At 43.7% G+C, this 27259-nt stretch overlaps 1 protein-coding gene across 1 annotated transcript; it reads right to left on the bottom strand.

Annotated features, from left to right (window-relative positions):
* Nucleotides 1-5299: 5299 nt before the first annotated feature.
* Nucleotides 5300-26946, bottom strand: TTC1 (tetratricopeptide repeat domain 1). The gene is made up of 8 exons (XM_080942362.1): nucleotides 26857-26946; nucleotides 25066-25424; nucleotides 19121-19181; nucleotides 17975-18087; nucleotides 13303-13339; nucleotides 12369-12517; nucleotides 10948-11002; nucleotides 5300-5896 (listed from the first exon to the last, which is right to left on the bottom strand). The coding sequence occupies exons 2-8, from the start codon at nucleotides 25393-25395 to the stop codon at nucleotides 5763-5765; spliced, it is 879 nt and encodes a 292-aa protein (XP_080798488.1). The 5' UTR covers nucleotides 25396-25424; nucleotides 26857-26946; the 3' UTR covers nucleotides 5300-5762.
* Between the last annotated feature and the right edge of the window lie 313 nt (nucleotides 26947-27259).

Genomic DNA, 27259 nt, shown 5'->3' with positions numbered 1-27259 from the left:
CTAACATAGAAACTTCCCTATTTCAGTAAAGCAAGTAGTTGGAAGGCTGTCTGTCACTACAGAGGATATATAGAATGATTCAGTTTAGTTGAATATCCATAAAAAGAAGCCACTGAATCTGGATCAGTGTATGAGGCAGAGCTGTCAATAGCACATTATTCTGAGGTGGTCAAACTATGCTTGCATATCCCACAGACCGATGTCCTCAACACCTAACTACTTCTCTTACCTCATTCTGCCCTTGTACCCTTGGTCTCTGAAGTCTGCTGTAACTTGTTTCAAGTCCTTAGTGGATTTCTGGCTTCAAAGTGAAGGCCCCAACTGGAAGCTATTGGCTCATGATGTGCCAAGTATGAGCCAAGCGATGGCCCACTGTGGGTGTGAGCATGGAGCTGCAGCCAGAGAACAGCCGCTCTTCCAGTGCTGTTTCCTCCAGGGGCTCCCGGGGCCTGCCAGCAGTTCTAGCAAGGGGAGCTCAGACAGTCTGTAGGCTGCCATGGTAGGTCCTGGGCGATGCCCAGAGTGAAGGGAAGGAGGAGGCAGGGGATGTTTCTACGTTTTTGTTTGGGTTCGGTGTGATGGACATTATTCATAGCTTGTGGGGTGGAAAATTGAAAGTAATCTTAAAAAAAAATTACAAGCATTCCAAAAGAATTGTAGAGACTGCTGAGACAGATTGGCTCAGCAGGGGGCGCACTTGTTCCTCAGCCTATGTGAGTTTGATCTGTATGACCCGCATGGTTGAGGGAGAGAAATGATTCCTCACGGTTTTCTCTGACGACATTGTGGGCAGGCATGAATGTTCACACATACATAAATGCAATTAAAAAATGTATCTTTACAAAAAATCATTCCTAGCTTCAGCAATTACCAGCTCATGACCAAGGATATTGAAATTCTTGATACTTTGAAATATAAAAGGTATTTTTAACTGTTGAGGATTTTATGTAGTAATTCTTGGTAGCTCAGACTAGCTTCTAGGTTTCAAATAGTCCATTTTTCTAGCTTCAGGACCACTTATGAACTCTGCAGTGGGCTCATGGTCAGCTGTACACAGTAAACAAACAGGAAGGAATTAGAAATAACGACTGTTCCCTGTATAGTATACTGAAGACAGAATCCCAGCCACTTTCTTACCTTTCTTAAAGATTTATTTTAGATCTATTTATTATGTATACAGCGTGCCACCTGTATGTTTGACTGCAGGCCAGAAGAGGGCGCCAGATCTCATTACAGATGGTTGTGAGCCACCATGTGGTTGCTGGGAACTGAAATCAGGACCTCTGGAAGAGCAGTCAAGGCTCTTAACCACTGAGCCATCTCTCCAGCCCCTAACACAAGCTTTTTAATTTCCTAGATTGTTATTTATTCATTTACTTTTGAGGCAGGGTCTTTTTATGTAGACGAGGCTCCCTCAACTCAGTTCACCCTGACTGCTTCCTGAGTGCTATGATAAAAGGCATATGCCTGGCCATCGGCACTTTACCTGCATGTATATTTGAGCCATATATGCATGCCTGGATTCCATAGAAGCCAGAAGGCATTAGTTTCCCCAAACTGGAGTTGCCATCTCTCCAGTACTGTCCCACAACTTCCTTCTACATTAATGAAACAGTCTAACTTTGGCTGTTCTGGACCCCTGTAGGCCAGGGTGGCTATAAACTAACAAACAGACAGATCTCCCTACCTTTGCCTCCTGAGTGCTGGGACTAAAGGTGTGCCACCAAGTTCAGCTTCCAACTTCCTTTTTTGAAGGGAAACCCAAATGATAGAAGAATTGAGCTTATCAAGGATGGAGGTGACGGGCTGAGAAAGATCACAGCCACCAAACTGAAATTAATTCAGGGAGATTTTGCAAAGTTGGTGTCAGTGCACAAAACATACACAGGACTGTCATGAAATTTAGCATTTTTAAAAGGGGGCTGAACATTGAGTGCCACATGACTGAGTATTTGGGAGATAGATCTCCGAGCTTGAGGCTATTCTGGTTTTCATAATGAGTTCTAGGCCGGCCAGGACTACATAGGGAGACCTTATCTGAAGAGAAAAGGGCAGGACTTAATAAGAAAAGAGGCAGGGCAAAGGAACAGAGATCCAGGCTTGGCGGCTGCCTCTGCTTGTAGGTTAACAAGGCTGCTGTTCTGTACTGGGACAGCTCTGTTGAACCCCAGCAACTCTGGCAATGCGTTTGGTCCCAAGGACAACCCTAGAAGGAAAGCCTAGGTAAGAGGAAAGAACAGGCTTGCCACTGTGGTACAATATCTGGTCTTAGAAAGTACCTCAACAATCTTCCTGTAAAACTTTCACTCTGGTCCCAGCACGCAGGATGCTGAAACAGGATGATCTTGACTTTGAGGCCAGCCTGGGATACAATAGAAGCTGCTGCCAGAAAAGAAAGCTCAACAGGGTAGGAAATTCCAGGTTGTCCTTAGTTACATACCAAGTTCAACACTGGTCTGGGATACATGAGACCCTGTCCCAAAGAAAGCTCCCCTCCTCCCCCAGCAAATAAAGCTACCATCATCTTGCACAGCTGTCTCAACAGTCTGGGTCTTGGGTTTCTGTCCTACGCACTCTTCCATTTTACATCCTGGACCCTGCTAAGCTTGTAAAAGGCAGGGTTTTCATTTCAGGCCAGCTTAGCACTTGGGAATATAGATCTGCAGAAACACATCTTCTGTCAGGTTTCTGTTTAGCACTTGGTTTTAGCTTACGCCCTGTTGTCTATTCAGGATGGCACCAACAATCCCATGTCTGGTTTTCATAAAGCACCTTGGGTACTTGAATACTATGTGAAGTTTTAGAGGCAGGATCAGAGACTCATAACATCAAACAAACAAACAAACATTAAAGTGGTCCCCTACCTTATCATCCACAGATATCTTGTACTGAGCAACCTTGAAAAAATAATGTCTGGGCATTCTGCTAAAGCTGAACCAATTCACTGGCCTTTCACTGCCTCCCACTGATATCTGTGGAGCACAGGGACACACACACACACACCCTCTAGGCCGATATTGGGACTACTTTCTAGGTCTTTAGGCAGGTCTCTAAATCCTCGTATTTGGAAGGTGAAGGCAGGAGGCTCTATCTGTTCATTCAGGTAGAGCCCTCAGATACAAATTAAACAAAAATAAATCTTCAAAACACAACCAGGGGCTGGAGAGATGCCTCAGTGTTTAAAAGCACTAACTGCTTTTCCAGAGGTCCTGAGTTCAATCACAGCAACCACATGGTAGCTCACAACCATCTGTAATGGAATCTAATGTCCTCTTCTGGTGTGTCCAAAGAAAGCAAATGTCCTCATAAAATAAGTCTTAAAAAGGAAACAAACCCAAATAGACATTAATGAACAGAGTCTGAAGACCTTTGGGTTCACATTACTAGGATGTCTTCTGGAATCTCCGTGCTAAGAACCTGGGAACCCTAGTGTGAGAAACGACAGATCATAGCCTGCTCCTCACACATACGGAGGCATTTACTCTATCACTAAGCAGTAGCCCAACTCAGCTTACTGTAGAGGATGTTTCTCCTCAGTTTTATTTCTTGACTCTTATGTAGTTAGCAATAGTCTGTCTTCCCTTCTCACGTGCTTGGCTGCTATGGGCATGTACCGCTGTGTCGGGTTGTTTCAAAACCATCCCAACAGGAGATCGAACATTATTTGTTTTACCTTCTGCAATACTGCTAGAATTAGAACGTCACTGGGCGAGCTGTACATGACATGTTTATCATGTACTTCGGGAGGCCAGCCTAGCTATAACAGACCGTCTCCAAAAAAACAAAACAAAAAGAAACTAAACACTCTCACACACACATTTAATACAATTTCCTTATGGAAAGAAAACTGGGGTCTGAGCTGTAGCTCTCAATCCAACATCCACAAGGAAGTAAATTCAGGTGTACTAATTTGGGATGAGGGAAGAAACCTCAGCATTTTCAAATCAGAAATAAGCAGTAGTATTGCACCGTGAGCCAGCTCTCTACTTTACAAACCTTACTTCCACTCTAGGATTTGCTACTGCCAAACATTCCCAAAATCTTAGATTTGGGGGCTGGCTTATGGACGTCTGAGCAGCCACAGGACTTTCCCTTTTCTTCCTGCAAGCCCACGGTTGTTGCCTGGTACATGCAATGCTGGCTTCCTTCACACTCTCTAACAGTCTGTGGGCTGGAGGAAGGGAGAGGGTTTCTAAACAAGTGCCTAGCATGCATGAGGCACACGCAGGTAAATCTAAGATTAGCATGCTCTACCTGGTTGTAGGCCAGTAAGAACTCACGCAGACCATATAGACTTGGTGATTGAGGAAGACACCTGAAGTCAGCTTCTGGCCTCTACACACTTGCATGTACACAGGCACACAAAGGCAATACCTCACACCCTGCAGCAATGCATCAGGAAATGTGATGCGATCATTAACCGTTCTTCAGGCCAGAAATGCTGCAGTTAAAAACCTGCCGAGGAGCCAGGTTTGCATGGTGGCCCTCAACTGTTACTCCAGTTTCTGTGTGCACAGTGTATATAAACTCTAACAGGCACACACGTACACATACAACTTGAAAGCAGAAGGTGTGCAATGCCGACTGATTTGCAAAGCTTCCAGTCTTCCAGGCTGACAATCAGTCTGGAGCTTGTGGCAATCCTTCTGCCTCTGCCTTGTAAATGCTGGGGTTTACAGGTATTAACTACAACACTTAGCATTGCTGTCTACGTGTTAAATGTGGCATCTACTGTCCCTGAAAAGGTTATGTATAGAAAAAAAATCACAGAAGTTGTATAGAAACTTTGGCTAAAATCTCCTTGGGTTAGGCACTTTTGGCCAACTTAAAGTTACCACTTAAGTTCTAGGGCAGCTGTCACACATAGCTCACAAAATAACATGGCAGCTCTTCTCCAAAATACGACCGATAATGTCACTGTGACACTCAACTACTAAATGAAAACTCAACTAGCATCAACAGATGCCTAGGTGAACAAGAACCTCTTCTTGAAACTTCTGCCTTCATGCAGCCTACAGGTTGTTTCCGAACAAACATACCATTTAAACAGATATTATCACCGATGCTTGGTCAGAACCACTAATTCCACAGCCTTCACAGAACTAAAGACTGACCAGATGGCGTGTGAAGCAGGACTTCTGAATTCTGGCCATTTATTCAAGGAGTCAAGCAGCAAAAACTTTAGCTTTGTGGGATTCAGAGTCGGCGACCTTGATTGAAAGCAGAACGGGTTCCAAATGTCATATAAAATCTGCTTCAGGTGCTGTTATGGGAACAAAAGTACACCATGGCCCCCAACTGTCACAGGATGTTTTTATTTACACGGAAGAACTCAAGAATACTGAAGCCCCCCGCACTGCAGCATCTGAGCGAGTGACTAGGGAGGGGCAGCAGGCGGGGCCTCGTCCAGTACGAATGTCATCCCTGGACTGACAGGCTTGCGTGGTGAGGGAAGGTTTTGTGGCTAGTGCGTTGGTGCGGCTCTAAGAGGTCAGCTTTGACAAGCAGGCTTCTCCATCAGATACAGAACAGCCAGAACCAGGGACAACAGCTGCACATACTCCATCTTAAGATGGAAACTAAAGAGGCTCATCACATCAGGAGGCACATTCCACCCTGATCACAAGTCAAGAGCAAGAAGGCAGCTCTGGTTCTACTACTAGCCTTTCTTAGATAAGATGCTTTTGGACATTAAACACCTGCCATGCTCCTTGTGAACAGTTCACGGCCTCCCAGCCAGCCATTAAGACTATTGTTATTTGTTATCTATTATTATTTGGATTTTGAACAAAATTGATGGAGTAGGAGCCAGTAGAAGAATCCTGCTTGATCTGGAAATTTTCTGTGGAGAGCCCAAAAGGTCGCAGAACCAAGTTGCCAAGATCTTTTAGTTTACCTGCAACATAAAAAAAAAAACTCAGATGAATGCTGGAACAAAGAAGCAGGAGACAGCAGCCATTTGACTTTGCTGTCAGTGACCTGACTGACAACTTCTGGGAGGGTTTTTAGCCTCTTTCCTCTCAGAGGTGTTGTCACTCCACTGCCCGAGTGACACTGGCGCTCACAGTCCTTCAGGACCTCACGGGGAGCAAAATCTCCTGTCAGGCTGGCTAGAATTACAAAGGACAGGGACTCTCATCCTGAGCCTGCGTGAAGGCATTTGTGCAGACAGTGGCTCTTCAACCCATTTGTTCTAAGAAAAACAGTAGCCACCTGCTGAGTTCAATCCAACATGGCACATTTCTCTGAGTCCCTCACATCTACAAGTGCACTCTTGACCCCCACTCAGCTCTTGTTATTTTTCGGGGGAGACGAGATCTTGGTCATTTGTACAGAGCCATCAACCTCAATATTCCAGGGTTCCCTGCTCCAGCTTCAAGCTTAAGTAATAAAGACATACCAAAAATACGGATTCTTATGCTGTGCTAAGACAGAAGAGGCCCTTGGAGTTCGTGTGTTAGGATGGAACTCCCAAGAGATTTTGGGATTTATGGAGTAGTGGACAGAATATATAAAACTATCAATGTTCTGCAAATTTTTGACTAGAACGGGAGAATAAAGTTTCAATGCTTTCTAAACTGCATTCACTTTCTTCTAGGTCTGCTTCCAATGGAGATAAGGAGAGGGTAGGATGGGAAGAGACAAAGTCCTCAGAGTAAATGCTCCTTTGTGTCCACTGAGCCCCCACTACAGTAAAGACCAAGCGAAGTCAAGTTGCATGGTCTTTACAGTGGAAGCTTCTGGACTTCATCTGGAGATCTCATCCTGAAGACTTAACATGTTTGAAGAATAGTTAACCCATTCTTGGAGACAGCTCCCAGAACCTGGTGATGACTCTTGCAGGCACTGCAAACTAACATCTGAGCATCACTGCTGCTGTCCTTAGACCCTGATCACTGCCCTCCAAGCAGACAAAGGTGCAGGGACAGATGCTCAGATGGGACACCACAGCACACAAACATTCAAACAGGCATCCTTAGGGAAACCTGAGTCACAGATAGTCCCAAGAACTTCAGCAGACTATTCTGTGATTGTTAAAAGAGGGCCAGGAGAAAAAACAGCCATGTAAACAGGTGTGCTGGTACATGCCTGTAATCCCAGCACTAAGAAGACTGAGGCAGGAGAACTGCTATGAGTTCAAGGACCCTGGACTTCCAAGTGAGCTCATGGTCTGCCACCATGCCTCAGAGTGCAGTGTCCTTAGGCACCAATGGTTTGGTTTTAGATTGATCTATACATAAAAGCCAATGGTTTGGTTTTAGGTTGATCTATACATAAGAAAAGGCGTTCTTTGAGGGCTCAAAGACCATTCCAAGCTAAAGTGAAACACTCAAACCTCCCTAGATCCTCACTTTGCCCAGCTAGCTGAAGGACTTGCTTGCTTGAAGATCTTTGAACTCCAATGCTTCTCCAAAAGCAGAGAAAACTAAACCTACAAGCCCACCTATGGGCTGCCTAGGTGTGTATAGATTGGTCAGAGGGAAGCTGCCCTGGCTCCCGGGTGGCTTTGCAGTGGAAGACGCTCCTGTGTGGAGACACAGAACAGAGCACGGGTCAAGTCTCCTCTGTAGAGAAAAACCCAAGACCTTTTGATGGATTACTTTACTCACCATGTGCAGTACACACATGTGCAGCTCCTTTTTTAGTACAGATGAAGTAAAATGTAAACAGTGTGGTCTACACAGAGATGTAAATTAAGAATTTTCTGGAAGTGAGCCATATTTCCAATGGGGGAAGAAGACAGGAGGATGCAGCCTCTCTGTCTTGAGGTCCTGAGCCAGGCCTGGTGTCCTGTGGCTGATATGCCACAGGAGTCCACTGACAGTGACTGAATGGACCGAGCGGAAAGTTTAAGGAAGTTACAGTTTCATGGCATTACGCAAGAGGCCATTTATTCATGGAACATCCTCATAACTCTTCAAGTGTCTGAAACAGTCACCTGTTGCTGTCTGTGGTGATGGCAGAGAAGCAGCCACCTTCTGTGAAGACAGTGCTCATACACACAATCACAGACGCTTCCCGGCTGCTGTTTAGGCCAGTGTCAATGTTCAGAGGCTGAAGCAGCCTCCTCATGTCAAGGCAGCCTATCTGCCATACTTGTCTCAGGCTGCTAATGCTGTCTCTCTAGCCTGACAGCAACCAGATTTCCTTATTCCCTCCTGTAGCAAACCTGGCACCTTCAGTAAGCATGACAGCTTCAACAAACATGACAGCATGCCCCTTGGAAGGTGGGACTATCACATTAGGATCTTACAGTGCAGAGTCCAAACCTGCCTGCACTGTCAAGGCTGCCAAAGGACTAGAGATCTAGCTCTGGTTAATCTTCATTTCTCTGACTCAAAGCAACATTTGAAGTGGTTCACTATGTAAACAGCCCTCTGAGGAACCTGACCGTGTGTGAGACAGTTAACCCCAAGGATAAGCAGGAAAGCCTTTCTTTGCTGTGGCTACAGCACAAAGAAGGAAAGATGAAACCCAGTGACTGACCTGCTGTTCAGGAGATACCTCTCAGCTGAGCCAAATTTCTCCCTTGGCCCTTCTGTAGTATGGCCACATCCTATTCTGGCCCATAAACCCTCCCTCGTCGAGGCTGCCTCTACCTCCACATATCTCCTCTTCTCACTGTGCAGTCACATTCCCAAGTACAAGTCACTGAACATAACTTGGACTGCTCAATTCCAATTTCACTTCAGTGCATCTGGGGTGGAACATTTTAGCCACTCTCCAGTGGTGATGGTCTATATATTAAATTTTGAGAAACATTTCTCAGAAGGCAGCTTCCTTTTGCAGTTGGCTATTGGAATATTGAGACAATGTTGAAAACTAACTGTAACCATCCATCTCTAGTAAGGAGAGGAATATAGTACCTCATAGCTCAAATACAGTGTGTGATTTAGGAAGAGCCACTAGAGCACACACAGTTCTACTAGTCTCAAAGATTCCCTGGCTGGAACAGCTTAGGATAAAGCATTTGATAAAGGTCTACTTGTAATCAGATAGTTCTGATACTTATGTTCACATCATTGTCTGGTCACTAAGTACACACCTCTTACCCTCTCAGTAAGCTGCTAAGAATGGCTCACACCCACAGATCCTGCATGTGGAAAAACCCTCTAAGCCAGCACTCTGCTGAGGTGCAAGAGCCTTGCTTACCACGCAACCTAACGCTGGGGAGTAATGCTAGGACTTGATCCTTGTCTTCCTAGAGTTACGCTTCAAGAATCCTGAAATGTCTGCCAGTTTCACTGTTATTTATTTTTAATTATGTGTGCACGTGTGTCTAAGTGTCCATGGGACACATAAGTGCCAGAAACTGACTCAGACTCAGGATTATTATGAGCTAAAGCTTTTGCTTTCTAAAACAACGGTTAAGTTTCTTTTCATTTTTAATATTTTCTTATCATTCCTAAAGATTTATCTTTTGTATTATAATGTTTAATAAAAAAAACTATGTTGCTGACTTGATTTTCGCTTTAAACATTAAGTCATTTTGGTTTGAGATTAGAGCGAAACTCCCAGCGGCAGTAAATACAGCCCTGCCAGTCTGTGGCACGCACTTATGTCAGGTGTGAGCTCAGCACCGACAGTCATAAAATCACACCAGGCAACTCTGGAAACAGTGGACATGCTTTATGTCCTGCAGCATCAGATATTCAGCCCAGATTTGCTTCTTTATGTAAGATGCAGTTCTCATTACTACACAAATTTGCTCTTACATTTAAGACATGCTAAATTATGTTAAGAAATTACCATTTTTAGAATGTTTTACATGTGTGTGTGTCTGAGTTATGTATATGAACCACGTGCATGAAAGAGTCAAAGGTCACAGAAGCATCGGGTCCTTTTGGAACTACAGATGGCTGTTAGTTGCCATGTAGGTTCTGGGAGCCAAACTTAGCTCTTTGCAAGATCGATAAAGGTTCTTAACTGCTGAGCCATCTCTCTTACCCTTAGTTATTTCAAATAAAGCTTATGATTTGTTATCAATGAATGTTTGATATAATTGATATATATCTGTATGCATAGGATTAAGTAAAAATTGTGTGTGGAAAAAAGAGGTTAAGAGTGGGAAAAGTCTGTAAACATTTTCTAGGTACTGACATCAAACTATATATGGCTGAACTGATACACTGTACATTAATTTTCTTTTAAGTCCATTCCCTTGCAATGCACATCAAAGGTTTAGAATGTTTCCATCAGGAAGATTCAGTAGCTTCAGAGCAGAGAAGGTTAAACAGACAATGTGAGAACTGTCTAGGAACCTCTCAGGTTCCTAGTAAAGCAGAAAGAAAGCAAGAGGCTCTGATTCCAGCTACCAAGGGTTCTGACAACTTTGAGACAAGCGAATCCATGCCCCAGATGCCCCTGTCACCTTGCCCCACTGTGTGCATGTGTATAGTGTGCAGAGGTCAACGCTGGGTACCTTCGATTCCTGTTTCTCACTGAACCTGGAACTTACAGACCCTCCTGTCTCCATCTCGCCACTGCTAGGTTACAGATGTATTCCACCCTGCCTAGCATGCTTTGATGAAAATATGGGTTGTGAGACTCTGAACTCTGAGTAATCTCCTCAGCCTTCGCTCCTTAACTGCTTATCCCACATACTTCTCGTGTCTTCCCCAGCACTAATGGGATTTTTAGTGCCATTTTCAACCTAAAACTCCTTTCATCCTGACATTACTGGCTATAATGACTATAGAGTAAATAAACATAAAACCTTAAGTGATTATGCAATGGGAAGACTCAACTGGTTTTTGAAATTATCACACACACACACACACACACACACACACACACACACACACACACACAAGTCTCAACAATACACATTCATACATACGCCTCAAAGAGATTCTGAACTGCTATTCTCTAAACAAAAAGCAGTGATGGTCCCACCCTAGTCTCCTAGCTGTTATGATCAAGAGAAATTAATGGAAGCAAACTTACCTAACATTTCTTCTTTTAATCTTTCATTACGTTCTTCAATTTGCTTAGGTAATCTCTGAGAAAAAAATTAGAAACAAGCATTTGGTAAGAAATCCTTATTTTATCTGACAGGTGTTTAAGCCTTATTCACATCTCAGATGCTCAGTTCTCTTAAATGATTTATTTTGTATTTTTATGTCTGTGTATATGTGTCAGAAGGCCAAAGAGAGTGTGGGATCCTCTAGCTGGAGTTGTACGTGGTTGTGAACCACCTGAGTGGGTTCTGGAAACTGAGGTGGGTCCTCTGCAAAGGCAGGAAGTACTCAGAACCAGTCATTTCTCTAGCCCTCAGTTCTTTAAAAATTACATTTATATGTGTGTGTCTCTGTGTCTGTGTGGTGATCAGAAAATAACTTTCTGGGGTTGTTTTTTTTTCCTGTCATCACGTGGGTTCTAGGAATGGAAGCTCGGGGCATCATGCTTGGCAGCAAGCCTTTATTTACCTGATGAGCCGCCTCATCACCTCAGGAGGAAACAATGTCTAGATCAGAGAAAGACCTCAGTAAAAGTTTGTGAATAAGCCAGTTGTGGTGCACACACCGGTAATCTGTGAGGCACAAGCAGAAGGATCACAGAGAGCTGGAGGCCAGTCTGACTAAGTAAAGAGTTACTAGCCAGTAATACTTTGTCTCAAAAACCCCAAAATAAGGGGCTTGGGAAAGGTAATGGCAAGTCTGAGGTTAACTTGGGCTAGAATGAGACACTGTCTTAAACAGACAAACAACACAAAAGGGTAGATCACAATCATCCATTAATTTCACTTCTAAGGATCTGACCTCTAACCGCTGATCTAACCTCCGTAGGCACCAAGCACCATGTGGCACCAGATACACACGCAGGGGAAATGCTCACACACACAGCAAGACAAAACGTCAGAAGAATCACTAAACACCACAGAAAACAAAATATCCCCAATGCAACAACAAAAAAAAAAAAGGGCACTTATTTATTTAATTCTGAGGGGGGTAAGGTCTTTCTGTTTCATTTAGTTGGTTCCAAAATTAGGTTTCCTTTGCCCCAGTTCTGGGATTACAGAAGTGTGCTGGCATGCTGGCTCACATATGTGGAGATCAAATGGTACATAGTCCCAGTAAGTAGCCTATCTCCCATATATTTTGGTAATCATAAAAATAGAAGTTAGTTGTGGCCGAAAAGACTAAAAAGATTTACTAAGTACAAAGCAAAAGAAACAGGAAATACTTCTGGCTTGGTTTTTTGGAGACAGGGTCTGTATTATATGGCTCTGGCTGACCTGGAACTTGCTACATAAACTGGACTGGATTTAACCTCACAGAGGTCCATCTATCTCCGTTTCCTAAGTGCTGGCATCAATGACATCCACCACTACAGCTGGCCAGAAAGAATTCTTTTGTCTGTTTTACCATACAAGCTTCTCTTGCTTGATGTACTGATGGATCTTTTTCTAATATTGATTTATAATCTTCCAGCGCTTCATCTAGTTTGTCAGTTTTCTCGTACAGCTCAGCTCTCCTCAGCATTGCACGGATGTAGGTGGGGTTTAACTGAATTGCTGCAAAAAGAGAAGAAGTTGTTATCTTAAAAAAGAGCTCTAAATGCCTTAGGAGGAGCCTCGTCTATTGCTGGTGGTGGTGCAAATTAGTGCGTCCAATATGGGTCTCAGTTTCCAAGTTCCACTAGAACAACCGTTCATGTAGCCTAGCGATTCCAGTCCTGGCATGCCCAGAGAGCTCCACATCCTCCTGCAGAGATAGCTGCTCATCAGTTTACTGCTTCTCCATTTACCACACCCCAGATATGGAACCAAACTAGAAGCCCATCAACAGATAAATGGGTAATAAAAATGTGGAACATACAGAAATCTGCTATAAAAAGATTTTCAGGAAAATGAATGGAACAGAAGGTATAATGCAAGCACTGTGATTCAAGTTCAAAAACCCCTTCATGTTCACCCTACATTTGATCCCAGACCACGGTATGTACATGTATCTATTTAAACAGCTGTGAGTGCGGGTTCAGCAGCTAAGCTCCTCAATGAGTCACAAAGGATGGTAATCTCAAGGCTGCAGGGAGTAAATTCTGTTCCACACTAGAGTTGTGATGCCAAGGTAGCTTCAACTGTTTTCACACGTTTACTACTGTAAGAAATAGGCTGAAAAATCCACTCGAAAGCATGCTTGCTCTAAGATGATCCCGACATAGTATATTCCCTCTGAAAATGCTCTCTTAGAAAACTGCTTCTTTAAAAGCCTCAGTAAAAGGGAACCCTGGCCTGAATACACACCCATCCTGTTTCTCTAACTAGGCAATGAACTTTTGTGTCAACATAAGTTTTACCTTTGCTGCAGTCAGTGATGGCCATCTCCTTCTTGTCCTGTAAGGAAAGATGACAGATCACAGTAACCCACAGTTCTCCAGTTTCATCTCAAGGGCCTTGGTGTGTATCACCAGATCCGATCATCAGGGATGAGTGTGAAGATGAAGAATGTAGAGCTGGCTGGGCCTGGTGGCACACGTCTTTAATCCCAGCACCCAGGAGGCAGAGGCAGGTAGATCTCTCAGTTCAAGACCAGCCTGATCTACAGAGTGAGTTCTAGGATAGCCAGGGCTACAGGGAAACCCACTCTTAAACAAACAAACAAACAAACCCATGTATACTAATGGTATATGCCTGGTCTTATTGTAAAAGAATGCAGTTCAAGAAAATCACATGAAAATAAATGTTACTTTCTATAAAAAACTCAAACTTCAGAGCGTCTCTGAAAGGTTCTTGGTAACAAATGTACAAGTACTTTTTTTGCTCACCTAAGACATCAGCACAACTTAGACTGTGACAGTCATAACTTTGGGGTCAGTAAGCAAGGCTGACATGGAACAACGGACCAGCCCTCTTCAGTGGTTAGTTGCTACAGTTTCACATCTACAGTGGGCAATCAAGTCGCCCTACAGGCCACAGTACCTGTCACAAACCTTAACTCATCACCGCTAACAGAAACATGAACGAGTCAGACCACACACCTGATTTAGCTTCTGAATCTAGAAACGGCACAGTGAAGGAGTGTATGCAAGGGAATTGGATTCTCGTCCCAGCTCTGACAGTGGCTCCTAACCTAACATGGCCATGTCATTTTCCTTTTGTAAGGCTCAGTTTCTTATATAATTTACTATCAGGCTGGACTGAATGGTAGAGAACATGTCTTCAACTTTTTTTTTTAAGAACCACTGAGCCATCTCTCCAGTCCATGTCTTTGACTTTAAATGTCTTTTTTCCAAATGAGAAGTACAGTATCACAAAAAGAGGCTGGTTCACATAACAGTTCTATGACTGTAATGGTCACTTCAGCAAACTGAGTATCTTACAGATTATCCTAGAGCAGCATGTAAACTGTGTAATAGGTGGGGTGAGTGGTTATTTGATGGTTGTAGAGCATTGTGAAGATCTTTAATTGCATACTGAGTTGGTAAAATGAGGGCTGAGAGGATAGCTCAGTGGCTAAGATTCGTGCTGCCTATACATCAGTCTAAAGGAGAAGCTAAGTTGAGTCTAGAGTTGACTATGAGCTACACAGTCATATCTGGCAGTTAAAAAAGCCAAAGAATCTACATAACAGGACCGAAGAGTTAGTTTTACAGTGTTTCGCAATTTCAAAGAGAAGGATTTTGAGCCTATGGCCCATGTAGCAAGCCTTGTGTACACTTGTAATCCCAGTGCTGAGTCTGGGCAGGGAAGACACAGGAGCATTGGGGTTTGCTGGTTTCCAGCTCACTCCAAAGAACACCATTCCCACCTTCACCCCCAGGTTCAGTGAGAGACCCTGCTTCAAAGGAACAGAGAGTACACACTGGACACCCTCTTCTAGTGTAGGAACTGTACACATAACTATACGCAACACACAGAAACCTTTCTGAACTTAATAGACACAGTGGCATACTCTTATACCCTCCAGAACTGAGAGGGGCAGAGAGGAGCTCAAGGCCATTCTTAGCAATGCAGTACAGTTTGGGGCCAGCTTGGGCCACGTGAGAATAAAGCATTGAGACGCCTTGTGCATTGTAGGATATTACAAACGCTAAACCAGGATGCCAAAAGCCTTAACATGGTTGGACCATGCTAGAGATACAACTGATGAACAGGAAGTAAATTGTAAATGTGTGGATGGAAAACCTCAAAGTATATCCATGGTGTAGACAACTACTTTCTAAATGTCCTATTTTATTGTAAGCTAATGCACAATGAGAAGATACAAATCCATAGTGGAAAATGACTTTCGGTTGTGATTTGGAGAATGGATGTCTACCTACAGCTTGCTATCTTTGGGTCAGCCTTATTTACAGTATGTATCATTTTAATGAACCTAACTTTAATTATCAATGAAAATCAAAAAGCAAAAACATTCTACAATCAGGTCTAGTCAAGAAATCAATATGATGAAAGAATTTATTCCATATAGAAACTATTTTATTATTTGGAGGCTATTTGGAAGGTAGTCGGGGGAGGACACTAGCTTCTCTAGCAGACTCACACAGTCACCACCCAGACCTTCACCAAGTACGCCAAGTTGGCTAGCTAGTTGAGTCCCCGGATCTGCTTGCCCAGACCTGGCATTACAAGCAAAACCACAGCACACAACCTTATCTTTTGGATTCTGAAGATAGAGCGCAGACCCTCACACTTGCTAGAAGTTACTAACAAACTGAGCTATTTCTTTTATGAACTTCCTATGACTTGGAACCTGGAACTAGAACATGCTTACTGAGAAGACATAGATGAAGGGAAACTCTTTATAAAAAGGAGAAAAAAAATGCAATAGTAAAGAAATGAGCACAACTTTATATAAATCTGTTTTTGACCAAATTTCCATAAGCTGGAAACATGTCATAAAACAATTTTGTTTTATGAAATTTGAATCAGAAAAAAACAACAACAAACCGTTGCCATTTAAATGTATTCTTGCAATAGTAAGTATTGTTCTTCTAGAAGCTACTATTGTGATTTATGTGTGTGCCCCATCACAGGTCAGACAATGATGCTGTTTTCCCTTACCACTCTGTCAGTGACTGACAAGCCTTACCAACCCTTCTGTGTCTGCACCCTGTAGTGCTGGGTTACAGGCATGCTCATGGCTACACCAGCTTTTTATGTGGTGCTAGGAGTGAGCTTCTGAGGTGGATCGCATTTGTGTAATCCCAGTAATTGGAAGGTTGGTGCTGAAAGACTGGAGACGAGGTTAGCCTGACCTACAGAATGAGATCCTGTTTCAAACAGTAAAATAAACAAAATAACTGCTGTATCATGTTAGCCCAGCTTTAAAAATATTGCTGAGTCTGGTGGCTTACAACTGTCATCCACACACTGATGAGGTTGAAACAGGAAGACAGCTATAGCCCTAAACTCTAAGACCAGCAAGGGCTAGATAGTGAGATACTGGGGCTGCTGAGACGGTCTCAAAACAAGCAAACAATGACAACGCCACCAACAAAACCCACACAGATCTGCAAAAGTAAAAATAAAATAAAGCTTTAAAACGACAAGTCACCAGGGCAACTGCAGAAGCACAGACTCTCACTCCATGCGGTCTGCAGACTGGTGCCAGGGGCTTCTACAGCCAGTCTGCAGTGACAGCATGCACCCTAAGAGTGGAGACAGGTGAAAACTCACACGACTGCTGATGCTGACTAACACACATGGCTTCAAAAACACTGAGAGCAAGTAACTGAGCCAGCCATCTGGTCTACACCAGCAACCTCAGCACCAGGGGGCTGAGGAAAGAGGATGGATATAGAGCCTGCATCAAAAACCGCAAAGAGCTGATTCAGTGGTTTTGAATATAAAATGCTGGTTTGTCTATTCTATAAAATTATCTATTTGCCTACATAAAACATTCCAAAATGTACGCAGCTTTAGAAACCAAATCCAACAAAAAGTAAGTTCTACTTTCATACCCCCCCCCCCCCCCCCCCCGCCAACCCAATCAAACAAACAAAAATTTGGTCGCTCAAAATGATTTTGATAAAAGTACTAGAGAATTTAAGACATTTAAGAGTCAGGATTTTTTGTTGTTGTTTTAATTAAAAAAACAAACAAACAAACACCAAACATCAAAACCAACTCCACCCAGCTCTGGCCAACAGAATGGCTGTAAAGCATGACAGTGACTTACCCACAGCACTGTGGATATAAACGGCTATAGATAAAAGAGGCAGGTTCAACTTCAAAACAAAAAAAAATCCTATTATTTTAACGTAGCCACACTAATTATGCTGAGTAGACAGAAAACCAGGTAAGTCCTCAACAAACCTCACTAGTATCAGCACCGTCTAGACACGTGTCTGCACGCCTGTTACTCCATTCTCTTGTTCGGCTCCAAGTCCTCACTAATACAGTATGTAAAAAACTTCCCCTGACACTCACTTTGCCTCTCACAGATACCACTGGCCTCAGGGTCAGACACTTCTCCCACTGTTCATATTTTTAACAGAAAAACCGAAGCCTTAGTAACAAGAATATTTTCATCTGGAGGTTTTTTTTTTAAAAAAAAAAAAAAATTTATATGAATACACTGTAGCTGTCTTAAGCCAAACCAGAAGAGGGCATCACATTCTATTACATCCCATGTGGTTGCTGAGAATTGAGTTCAGGACTCTAGAAGAGCAGTTAGTGCTCTTAACCGTCTCTCCATCTCTCCAGCCCCCTCATCTGGAGTTCTAACTAGTGGTTCCCTGTGCCTCCAGGTCTTTACAATCCCAGAAGCCTAAAAGCGGCAGGACAGCTATTCTGAGATGTGCACTGCTTGGCTTCTTGCCTCACTAACATGCCCTAGTTAGGAGGACTGTCAGCCTGCCTTCTGCAACGTTAGTGAGTATTGTTAATGTGCACCTTAGCCTCTCAGTACGGGAAGTGCATGGGCAGGAAAGAGCAGCAACTCGAAGCACCTGCACTACTTCTGGAGAGAAATGACCCCATGGAGCTGAGGATCACGGAAGTACAGAAAGGCAAACCAGTTCCTACCTGTTTCATCCTTGCAGCAGCTCGATTTGAAAACAGAACAGATCGATCTTTCTGGAAACAGGCTGGGCACATCTGAAGGGCTTGACTGTAAGAAGTCTCAGCTTCCACATAATCTGAGGATAATACCGTAAGATGGAACAGTCATTATGATTTTATTTTGTGGGATCTCGATGTAGTTTCCTACTCACAGGACCAAAGTTCTTAATGAAAAGATGTCCTAGGTTATTAGGATTAGCACTGGGCACATGCTAACCAAACGTTCTGTTACTGAGCTACACCCTAGACCTTAGAATTGTCTTCTTCACTTGAATCATAGACCTCATAGTATGGTCTTTTATCTGTCCAGTCTCTTAAACATTTTGGAAATTCTTTTCTAAATCGCTGAAGCAAATGAAAGCTGAACAATTAGGACATGCTACTGCTCTGAGAGGTGAGGGCTCTTGACAGGATGTTCAGCAGTTCACCCAACATGTACCTTATGCCATTGGGAAGAACAGGCACCGTGTCTTTACAGACAGAAGGGGGGAGAGGGAGGTGGGGGAGGAAATCATGAGAAAAAAATTAACTTAAAACCAATAGACAAAAACACAAGGGCTCTTAGGCATGTGCACTTTGAAATGTGGCAGAGCGCACAGCATTAAGTGTATTGTTGGAAAGAACGAACACACTCTTATGCAAGCACACAAAACATAAAGGACATTTGAAAGAAAGAAAGCAGATGTGGTGGCAAATATCTATAAGATCTTAGGAGGCTGAGGCAGGAGCATTATAGTCTGTCCTGGACGATAGTGGGATCTGTCCCAAAAGCCAGAAAGGAAAGAAAACCCCTAAACAACAACAACAAAACCTTAGTAAATGACTTCTCTTGCTGGAAGACAGCAAATGGGGACTGGGATGCTGCTTTTTCATCAACGTATTAAGGCTATGGTTTTTCAAAGCAGTAGCTAGTAAGTTTTCTCCTTAACTTCCAGATCAAAAGCTAAAGGACAGTAAAGAAAAACCATGCTGATGCAAGGGCCTCGTGGTAACTGGTCACAGTGACTGAGGACGGATTAATCCCTGGTGTGGCAAAGCAGGGGGCGTGCCCTTTGCAACTCTACTCTGGTTGTGTGTGGGTTGGGTGATCAGTATCAGTACAGAGCTCACCTCCTCTCTTAAACTGCTCATTCCCCTCCTCCTTTAGTTTAGCGCTCTCTTCTCTTCTTTTCTGAAAGAGATCAAAGAATTTTACAGTTTCTCACAACATTACAGATGAAGTGGGGTGGCTCACTATACCCCAGCATTCAGGAAGCTAAGACAGGACTGAGAAACTGAAGCCAGCCTGGGTTATAACTGAGACCCTGTGTCAAAATCAAAACTTAAAACCAGCAGTGGTGGTGCCAGGTGGATCTCTGTGAGTTCAGGCCAGCCTGATCTACAGAGCAATTTCCAGGACAGCCAAGGGCATGGAGGAACCTTGTCTCAAAACAAAACAAAAAACAAACCAAAAAAATCAAAACCCAAACTTGAGACTTTCTCCTCTTAGCTTCTAATAACTCAGCAACTTATACAGACGATTTAAAATTCATCAAACACAAACACAGAACAAGTGCTGCCCGCAGAGAAAAGATGGACTATGCTGTACCTGGTATGTACTTCCTTCAAGAACATCCTGACAATGTAGTTGCCGAGCTCCATATGGAGGCCTCCCTTCCACATCTGGACAGTGTTTTGTCAACCTCCACAAAAGCAAGAAAACAAGCAAAACAAAACAGCCCAGGGAAGCCTCTCCTCCAAAAGGAAAATAAGACACTAGCAGGCTATTTCATGTACAAGAAGTTAAGACCTAAATAACTGATACTCTCAAGATGAAGAACCATGCCTGGTGGTAGTGTTGCACACCTTTAATACCAGCACTCTGGAGGTAGAGGTAGGCAGATCCCTGAGTTGAGGCCAGCCTGGTCTACAGAGTAAGCTCCAGGACAGCCAGGGCTACAGAAAGAAACCCTGCCATTCAAAAAGAAAAAGAAAAGACTAGAAACCAAAATAAAAACCTCATTTCTCTTAAGAAGACTTGTTAATATACTACTTGAGAAGGCCATGTGGGCTGGAGAGATGGCCTGTTCTTCCAGAGGTCCTGAGTTCAATTCCCAGCAACCACACGGCGGCTCACAACCATCTGTAATGGGATCCGATGCCCTCTTCTGGTGTGTCTGAAGACAGGAACAGTATACTCACATACATTAAATAAATAAATGAATCTATCTTTAAAAGAAAAAAAAAAGGCCATGGATTATTAGATTCTGGACCAAACAAAGCAGTTGAATTTTGGTAAGGATGCCAAAAGGTAGGTGTGAACTAACCGCACTCTTTAAGGTATCTACTGTGTGCCAGACATAACCATTTGAGTAGGTACAACAATAATTCATTTCACGTCACAGCATGCCAGCAGTTACATTTGCCTAGCACACTCGAGGCTCTGCGATCTAACCGCCACCACCAGAGGTAAAGAAGCAAACGCACCCCCTCCTCTAGGTTACCATAGCTGAGAACGGCTATTCTATGAGGACACACCTAAACGCGCAGCAATAGCAAAGGAGAAAAACTGTGACATTAAAAGATCATATTTCCCAACACTCCTCATGAGCGGTGACTACATTATAATGCTGTCTACTGCACTGGCTACAGGTCTTCAACACCAGAAAAACACAACTCTAAGCAAATATATCAAGGAGTGGATTTATGCAGATACCAGGAGGTACCAATAGGGTGCTTCGAGTACAGTTAGGGTGCAAAGCAACTCTTTTGATGACCCCTCAGGTGCTAGCTAGCCAAGACAGACTGAAAAGTAGCAGATAAAACTCCAGTTAACAACCTCATCTTTGTCTCAGTTGATCTAGATCCAAGGTCTTGGTCAGAAGTATCCAATAAGCTACACACATAGGTTCTCTGACTTGTCTATTAGGAATGGGAATGACAGACACACGCTGTAGCCAGTCAACATGATGCCAGTGCAAGAGGCACTTTAACACGCACATCTGTCAGCTTCGGGCCGACCTTTAGTGACATTTAGTTTCCTCCTCTCTAGAGGCGGAACCTACGGGCAGTTCTACAGGCCCCGAGTGAGCAGCCGACCAGACGAGACTCTGGCAGAGAGAGGAAGATGTGAGTGCTACATAGAGTGCTGGGCTAGCCTGGGCTACAGAACGAGATCCTGTCTCAAGACAGAACCAGAATCAAAACCAGTGTGAACAAATACCAGCCACCCACGAACCACCCAGGCCATCAAGAGTGGGTGCGCACACGGTACAATGGTAGAGTCAGGTTAGGTTCAGGTCAAATGGAGCGTTGGTGGCCTAAGAAGAGAGAGAACTTTTTTGCCGCACATGCTTAAAAATGCAGGGAATAATGCTGAACTTAAGGCCTATAAGTAGACTCTCTGGTCACTGAGCAACACAAATGTGACAGTCAATATTAAATGTAAGTTTGGCAGAATCTACAATCTCCTAGACAATGGATCTGATCTCCAGACATGTTTTGGGAAATTGAATTATGTTTACCATATTAATTGATGTGGGAATAATCATCTTAATGTGGAAGGACCATTCCCTAAGCAGAGGATCCCTGACTAAATAAAAAGGAGACAGGAGCTAAGCACCCCCCGCCACCAATTTCTACTTGACTTTAAGTAAAATAAATAATTGTAATAAAATATATTTTCATTACTTTTTTTTTGTATGACTGTTCTGCTTGCATATGTTTGTGTACCACACCTGTGCCTGGCGCCTTGAGTTCAAAAGAGGGTGTCACATTTCCCAAGAACTGGCATTATGAACGACTACATGTGTTCAACATACAAGAGCCTCACTAGGCAAAATACTTTCCAAATCGTTCTATCAGCAATGCTCTGCTTCCCTGTCAGCTTTATTAGGTAACTACTGCAAAATACCCCACATAAACATTCATCCAATCCCAGGACCCAGTCAATACAGAATGCCATTCTAACTTTTTACCCGCTCTGTTCCTGAGCCAAGAGAGTTGACTCAAGTGGTTGAGAGCCCACTGCTCTTTCAGAGGACTGGTTCAAATCCCAGTGCCCACACAGCAGCTTATAACAGCTGTAACTCCAGTTACGGTGGGGGTGTGTGTGTGTGTGGAATCCAACACATTTCTCCAGCTTCCCAGACACAAGGGCACACAAGTGGTACACAGGTGTGCAGGCAGAACACTTACAAACACTTAAAAACACCTAAAACAAAGAACTGAGTTCAGGTCCTCGGCAACTCGAGTACAGTGGCACATATATGGAATACCAGTGACAAGGACACAACTGGAAGTTCCTGGCAGATCTGAGGGGCTTGATGGCCAGCCAGCCAGCCTTGGCTGAAATCAGTGAGCTCCAGGTTGGTGGGAGATTGTTCTGTCTCAGAAAGTGAGGTAACTGAGGAAGACGGGCGGTGGTCTCTGCCCTCCACATGAGCATCCCACACAACAAGACAACTGATTATCTGTGTACCACTGACATGATTTCCAGCATCAGGACAAGCTCCTGCCATCTTCTTGCTATCAACTTTTAAACCTTTCTTGAGACTTTATTTAGGCTGTGTGTGAGCATATGTGTGGCAGGGGACATCATGTGAAACTCAGGTCATCAGGCTTGGCAGTAAGCGCCTGTATGTGCTGAGCCATCTCAACTGGCCTAAAGCTTTTGTTTTTCATTTTTTTTAAACAAGGATGCTGCCTAGGCTGTCTTCAAGCTCGTAACTCAAAGCAATTTTCCTGCCTCTACCTCTCTTGAACTATGATTACATACATGAATGAGCACACCTGACTACAGACATGTTTTCATTTACATCTTACGTTAATGCTGAAAATTTACTTTTTTGGCTCATTTTTGGATTTTTTACAGTTTCATAATCTCCATAAAATCAGGTATGATACTCTCTTGTTCCTAACAATCTAAAATAACCAGTGAGAACATTTCTTTGATTTTGTTGGTTAATGATAATTTCACAAAAATTCTTTATACCACTAGCAGAGAGTAACTAGCAGCTACTGAAGGGCTGGGGTGTACCGCAGTGGCAGAACACTGGCTTCGCACGTGTAAGCACCTGAGCTTGCAGGCACACAGCCCAGGGGTGGCCACTAACTTTTTGATTTGTTTTGTTTTGTATTTTGAGGCAAGGTTTTGCTGTATAGCTCCAGCTGTGCTGGATTGCACTTTGCAGACCAGTCTAGGTTCGAACTTCAGTCCACCAGCCTCTATCTCCTGAGGGCTGGAACTAATGGACCGGCTTGGCTGTTCAAAGTTGGATGTTATAAATCCAACCCTACACTTACTTTCTGTAAGGTTACACAATATTTGATTTAACTTGCTGAGGTATTTCTGTATTTCCTGAACTTCATTATCTTTGCTCTTTATTTCTCTTCTGATGAAACACACTGCAGGAAAATATAACACCTTAAATTAGATATGGTGAATGCCTATAATCCCAGCTCCTGGAAGGTAGAGGCAGGAGGATTAAATGTACAAAGTCATCTTGAGCTACATAGTGTTTGAAGCCAGCCAGGGCTATCTACTCGAAACCTACATCTCAAATCCTCTACTCTACTCTAGCCCCCCACCCCACAAGATAACTTTCAGGTTAAAACTGATTTACTTAATAGTGGAAAGAGCAACGATGCCTGCATGCAGGAGACTGAGGCAGGAGGATGGCGAGTTCAAGTCCTGAGCTACAGTTTTAGAACTTGTCTCAAGAGGAAGTAAACAGAGCAGAATGCTCGCAATCTCAGCTATCCGTGCCCACGGCAGCCTGACTTGTGGTCCTATGTCCTATCTAATATGTGCTAAGCTCATAGCACACGGTAGTAACAGGCTCATCTTGCAGTAAGGCCGTATACCCATCCCCTCTGAAAGCACAGAGTGTAGGAACTTCCTTGCTTTGTGTGTTGCTGGATCTCTTCTCAGCTTTGCTAAATGATTACTTCCTGAGAACCCATCTTAGTGACTCTCTATAGAACTGGAATCTGCCACGTTATCTTAACCTATCCTTTGGTACTACATACCAACTGCTTCACTAAATAACCCTTTGGTGACCTAAACTACAATCTTCATCCTTCGCCGATAAGCTCAAACGCCTCGGAGGCTTGACAACTACCTTGCCTGTTAGGTAAGGAGGGCACCAGGAGCAGCTCCAAGACAAGGAAGCTGAGATGTTTTGTTATGAAATGCTACACCACACTTTGAACTTGGGTCAGGATATGTGAGTTGGACAAATGAGTTTTATCATCTATTAGGTGTGTGGTCTTAGTTCTAACCACTCACATATTAACACAAAAACCATTTTAGCTTAGTAGTGGTGTACTGTAGGTTTCCAGCAGATAGCGACTATCCTTCATAACGTGTTCCTTGACACGGACTGTGCTCTGCAGCAGTAACGCCACCAAGGTATTCAGGATTAACAAGCACAGTCCATGGCACAGTGCTAAATATGTTTACAAGAAGGTTGTTACAGAAACTCAGCAAGTTACCTAGGAGTGATCATTTAAAAACCAAAGCAGAAGGTGAAGTTTAGCAGTAGAGCGCCTGGCCTACATTTCTAAGACTTGGATTTGTTAATGCCACAAAAAAACCAAAGCAAAACAAAACAAAGAAAAAAACCAGGAAGCTATAGGTATGTTTGCACCTTAGTTCCCTAAGGTAGAAGACAGAATTCTAAACACACAGGGGAAAGCCAGCCATTTCTTTGTTAAACTGAATGCTCAGATTTTGGTTTTGGGTGCCTGTATCACAGCACTATGAAGTGAAGGCAGGAAGACTGGGCTATTTGGTCATACTCTGACCTAGAAAATATACAACAAACAAAGTAATGAGTTAAAATTCAGAAGGGTTTTAAGCTAGGTAGGCATGATGGCTGAGGCCTGGAACCTTAGCATTTGGGAGGCAGAGGCAAGAGGATTGCTACGGGGTCCTTCTATATATTCCAGGGTCATTCTATATATTGTTTCAGTCCAGTCAAGAGAACATTGAGAGACCATCACACCCCCCAAAAGCAATACCACCACCAACACAACAAAGTGGTTTTAGAGGTACATTATCCGCAACCATTCACCTGTTTCTCTTCTTCTGGCATGTTTTTCTCCAGTTCAAGTAGGTATTCTTCCTCCATTTCAGAGCTAGAGTCATCGCTGGCTTTGTTCCCCGCCACGTGTGCCCCTGGCTCCTCCTCCTCAAACGAGGCACTACAGTCATGAAAACATTCTTCTTCTCCATGGTCCTCCTGGGGATGGGCTTCAGCATCCTTCAGTAGCTTGCTCTGGGAATGCTGATCCTTGGGATCAGAAACCAGGGGGCTGGCAGACCCTGCTTCTTGAGAATCTGTGACTTTCAGACCATTGAGCAGATTTTCTGGAACCTTACAGTCTTCTGACTTTTCCTCCATGCTCAGGTCAGGGAGGTGTGGCTAAATGTCTGGAAAAAGAAAAACGTTTTATGTAGTGATGGTCATCTATGTATGTGTACAGTCTTAAATTCATTCTCACCTAAACAAAACCTCTACAAACAATCCCCAAACACAGCTTGACTTTCTTCGGCTGGGAGTCATTATTTGTATGTATTTATTTTGTAATTGTTATTATTTTTGTTTTTTTTTTTTTGTTTTTTTCTTTTTGGAGACAGGGTTTCTCTGTGTGACCTTGGCTGGTCTGGAACTTGCTTTATAGACCAGACCAGCCTGCCTCTGTCTCCTGATTGCTGGGTTAAAAGAGTGTGCACCATGCCCGGGCCAAGGAAGTCATTTTTAAAAACAGGATATCACCAATGTGGTGGCCTATTCCTGCAGTCTCATCTGCAGACAAGATGGAGATGAAAGGTCAGAAGTTCAAGATCATTCTTGGCTACACAGCAGAAGTGTGCAGGTAGCCTAGGCTACAAAAGACCCCACATTAGCCACCCCCAACCCCAAAATAGATTATAATAAACTCATACCCAAAGCCAATTATTATTTTAACTGATAGTCTTGCTGGTCAAATATGGTATTGGTCTTACACCAAGATTAACATCCCCACTTCCCACTGGTGTTGGAGACTGAATCTCGGACCTTGTGGTACATAAAAGCCACCTTTAAACCACTGAGCCACGCCCTCAATTCATACTCTGAATTAAAAGACTAATTTTAATGTGACTCTTCTATGTCGTGTGATTTGCTAGGTGGCAAAAATTAGGCAGAAGCAAAAAAAAAAAAAAACAGCGGCAGGAAGAAAAAGACACGGTTCTAATCTTTGTTCAGAATAAATGACCAAGTTGTCAACAGGAAACAATGAAGTCCATCTGGGCCACTATCGCCACCGCAAGCCGAATAAGTTTCTTATGGAACCCAAGATGGCACCTGTACCCAAACCGTGCTCATCACTGTAACCAAATGCAAGCGGCTTAGTTTAGGTAGCTAATTCTGGAAGGGGAGCCTTTGCACAGATGTCACAGGGATCCTCGAGGGGGTCAGAAATCGGCATTGGAAGAGCCGGTTCTCAACCCTCGCTGCGCAACTCTGTTGCCCAGATCCTGACGATATTTGTCTGCAGTCAGGTCAAAGCATCTGTATTTTTTTTTTTAAGTGACCCGGATGATTTTTACACGCATCCTATTAACCACAGCTGCTCTAGAAGCTGAGTCAGAACCTCTGCGGTGCCTGCCACCCCTCTGGTCGCAGCAACACCACGCCAATGACCCAGTGTCGCGTTAAAGTCCGAATTCGTCCCAGCCTGTTCAAGAAAAGTTAAAAGCGAGGGTCAGGAACGCGCAGGCTTCGCCTCTACGCGGCTGTCGCTCCCTCCGGGCTATGAGTCAAGGTTAGAAGAGCACCTCCCCGCGCGACCCCGCGCCTGTCCACGGCCACAGTCCTCACCTCACGCCGCGAGACCCACCACGGTCTTCACAACCTCCCAACTCCGCTCTCCGCCGCTCCAGCCTCCGAGTCCTTCTACTTCCCCCTGCGTCAGGTACACTTCCGGCCGCACTGACCAATGGCAACATCGTTGGCAAGGCATTCTGGGAAATGTAGTGGCCAACTCGAAGCGAGTGAGCGGAAGTAGCTGTGTGCCGGCGGTGTACCACCCAGTACTCTAAGCCACAGCTGCCATCTTGAGTTATGTCAAATCCTGTCCTTTGGCACAAAGTAATTTTTCAAATGCGAGTGGTTTTATTTATTTTTATTTTTTAAACTTGTTCCTTAGAAACGTCTTTTTTTTTTTTCTGGCGTTTCTCGTGCTAGGGATGAGCATAAGAATCCGAAAACAAACTTCGTCCCC

This window comes from Micromys minutus (genome assembly GCF_963924665.1).
Source record: "Micromys minutus genome assembly, chromosome: 31".
NCBI lineage: Eukaryota > Metazoa > Chordata > Mammalia > Rodentia > Muridae > Micromys > Micromys minutus.
Note: the sequence above shows the minus strand (reverse complement) of the source record. Positions and strands in the feature narration are given on the sequence as shown.

Excerpts from the sequence above, each read along its gene's own strand:
- TTC1 (XM_080942362.1), bottom strand. The coding sequence starts at position 25,395 with ATGGAGGAAAAGTCAGAAGACTGTAAGGTTCCAGAAAATCTGCTCAAT. Across the intron at positions 18,088-19,120 it reads TGAGCAGTTTAAGAGAGGAG|ATTATGTGGAAGCTGAGACT; the intron begins GTGAGCTCTGTA and ends TATTATCCTCAG. Across the intron at positions 11,003-12,368 it reads AAGCAAGAGAAGCTTGTATG|AGATTACCTAAGCAAATTGA; the intron begins GTAAAACAGACA and ends TTTTTTTCTCAG.